At 49.8% G+C, this 1,280-nt stretch overlaps 1 protein-coding gene across 1 annotated transcript in view; it reads left to right on the top strand.

The window, feature by feature from the left end:
- The first annotated feature begins 541 nt into the window (after positions 1–541).
- The window catches only part of Xkr4 (XK, Kell blood group complex subunit-related family, member 4), a 392,869-nt gene continuing 392,130 nt past the window's right edge, over positions 542–1,280 (top strand). The window contains exon 1 of the mRNA XM_005396125.2: positions 542–748. Within this exon, the coding sequence (XP_005396182.1) occupies positions 542–748 (207 nt within the window). The remainder of the gene's footprint in view (positions 749–1,280) is intronic.

Consider the following 1,280-nt stretch of genomic DNA (forward strand, 5'->3'; position numbering starts at 1 on the left):
ATTCTAAGGGAATATTCAATCTGCTCCAGACCTTCAACACACTCGATAACCTGCAGGGCCTGTTCCCACCTGGTGCAACTGAAGGCATTGCATTTGAACTAGAATACACTCTATCTCTGAGGACCCAGTTACCTAAGAGATCCTGCCTTTCCCTGGTGGTTGGCAGGAAGCACCACGAGCGGTAGCACCCTGGAGACGGAATTTTACATCTGGACTCTGGTGAAATGGAAGCAGTGTTTTCTAAAACAGGATTTTTCTACTCCAAGAGGGCCCAGTTTTAAAGCTGGATTTAAACCACATCCTTTCGCTCGGTATTCTGAATGGCTCCGTGGTACAGTATTGCCCCTCAGCTACCACTTGGCCTTGACTTTTACCAGAACTATTAGATTTGTACATGCCACACAATTGTTTACGGGCTGTATGGTCAACACCCTCCCACCACGATGTCAGGCAAAGGCCAGGTAGGGCAGAAGCCGAGGGTCCAGTCTAGGAGGACAAGGACAAAGTATCCAGAGTGGAGTAAATTTCTCTGTTTAGATTGATGACAAGACAGCTGAGGAGCGATACAGCTCAAGATGTGCGCAGTGGCCATTTCTGCACGCAGCGAAATTCGTGCTATTTTAAAGCACTACTAATTAAGACTGCCACAGTGCGGGACAACCGAGTCACCTGGCGCCTCCTGGAGAGGGGCGGGCTGAGCGGGGAGAGGTCAGCCTCACCTTCAGATCTAAGAGAACTGGTGTTCTTGGTAGCCACGCAAGGCGCTTTCCTCCGGTCTTTTTTTAAATTTTATTTTATTAGTAAATGTTTGCAGTACACAGTGGTTAAGCGCATCGTGGGGAGTCGGTACACCTTCATTCCGTTTCCCTCCCTCCCCTGCCTCCGCCTCGCAGGTGTGTGAGTCACAGTGTAATTTCAGGATTAATTCTCTCTCTCATATTTGTAAAAGTTAAGTGAGAAATATCAAAGTCCAAGTTTTCTTATTTAGAAAAGATGAAGACACTGTATTTTACTGGGTTTTAAGAATCTGGAAACTATCATCATCATCTGTATCTCCTTATGTCTAATTGGGTGGCCCTCTCCCATCACACATTAAATTCACTGGAGTCACTCAGGAGCCCTGAGACCACACGGCTCCTCTGTACCCATGCAGCCTTAAGACGAGGTAATTCTAGTTTCGAAGTAGGGGAGGTGGCGCCCGCGCCCGCTCCTCCAGTCGGGGCCCACCGGCCGGGGGCGGGGCGCAGCGGCTTCCGCGGCTGCCAGCCGCACCCTCCGCC

The sequence above is a fragment of the Chinchilla lanigera genome, unplaced genomic scaffold (genome assembly GCF_000276665.1).
Source record: "Chinchilla lanigera isolate Chin_1 unplaced genomic scaffold, ChiLan1.0 scaffold00053, whole genome shotgun sequence".
Classification (NCBI taxonomy): Eukaryota; Metazoa; Chordata; class Mammalia; order Rodentia; family Chinchillidae; genus Chinchilla; species Chinchilla lanigera.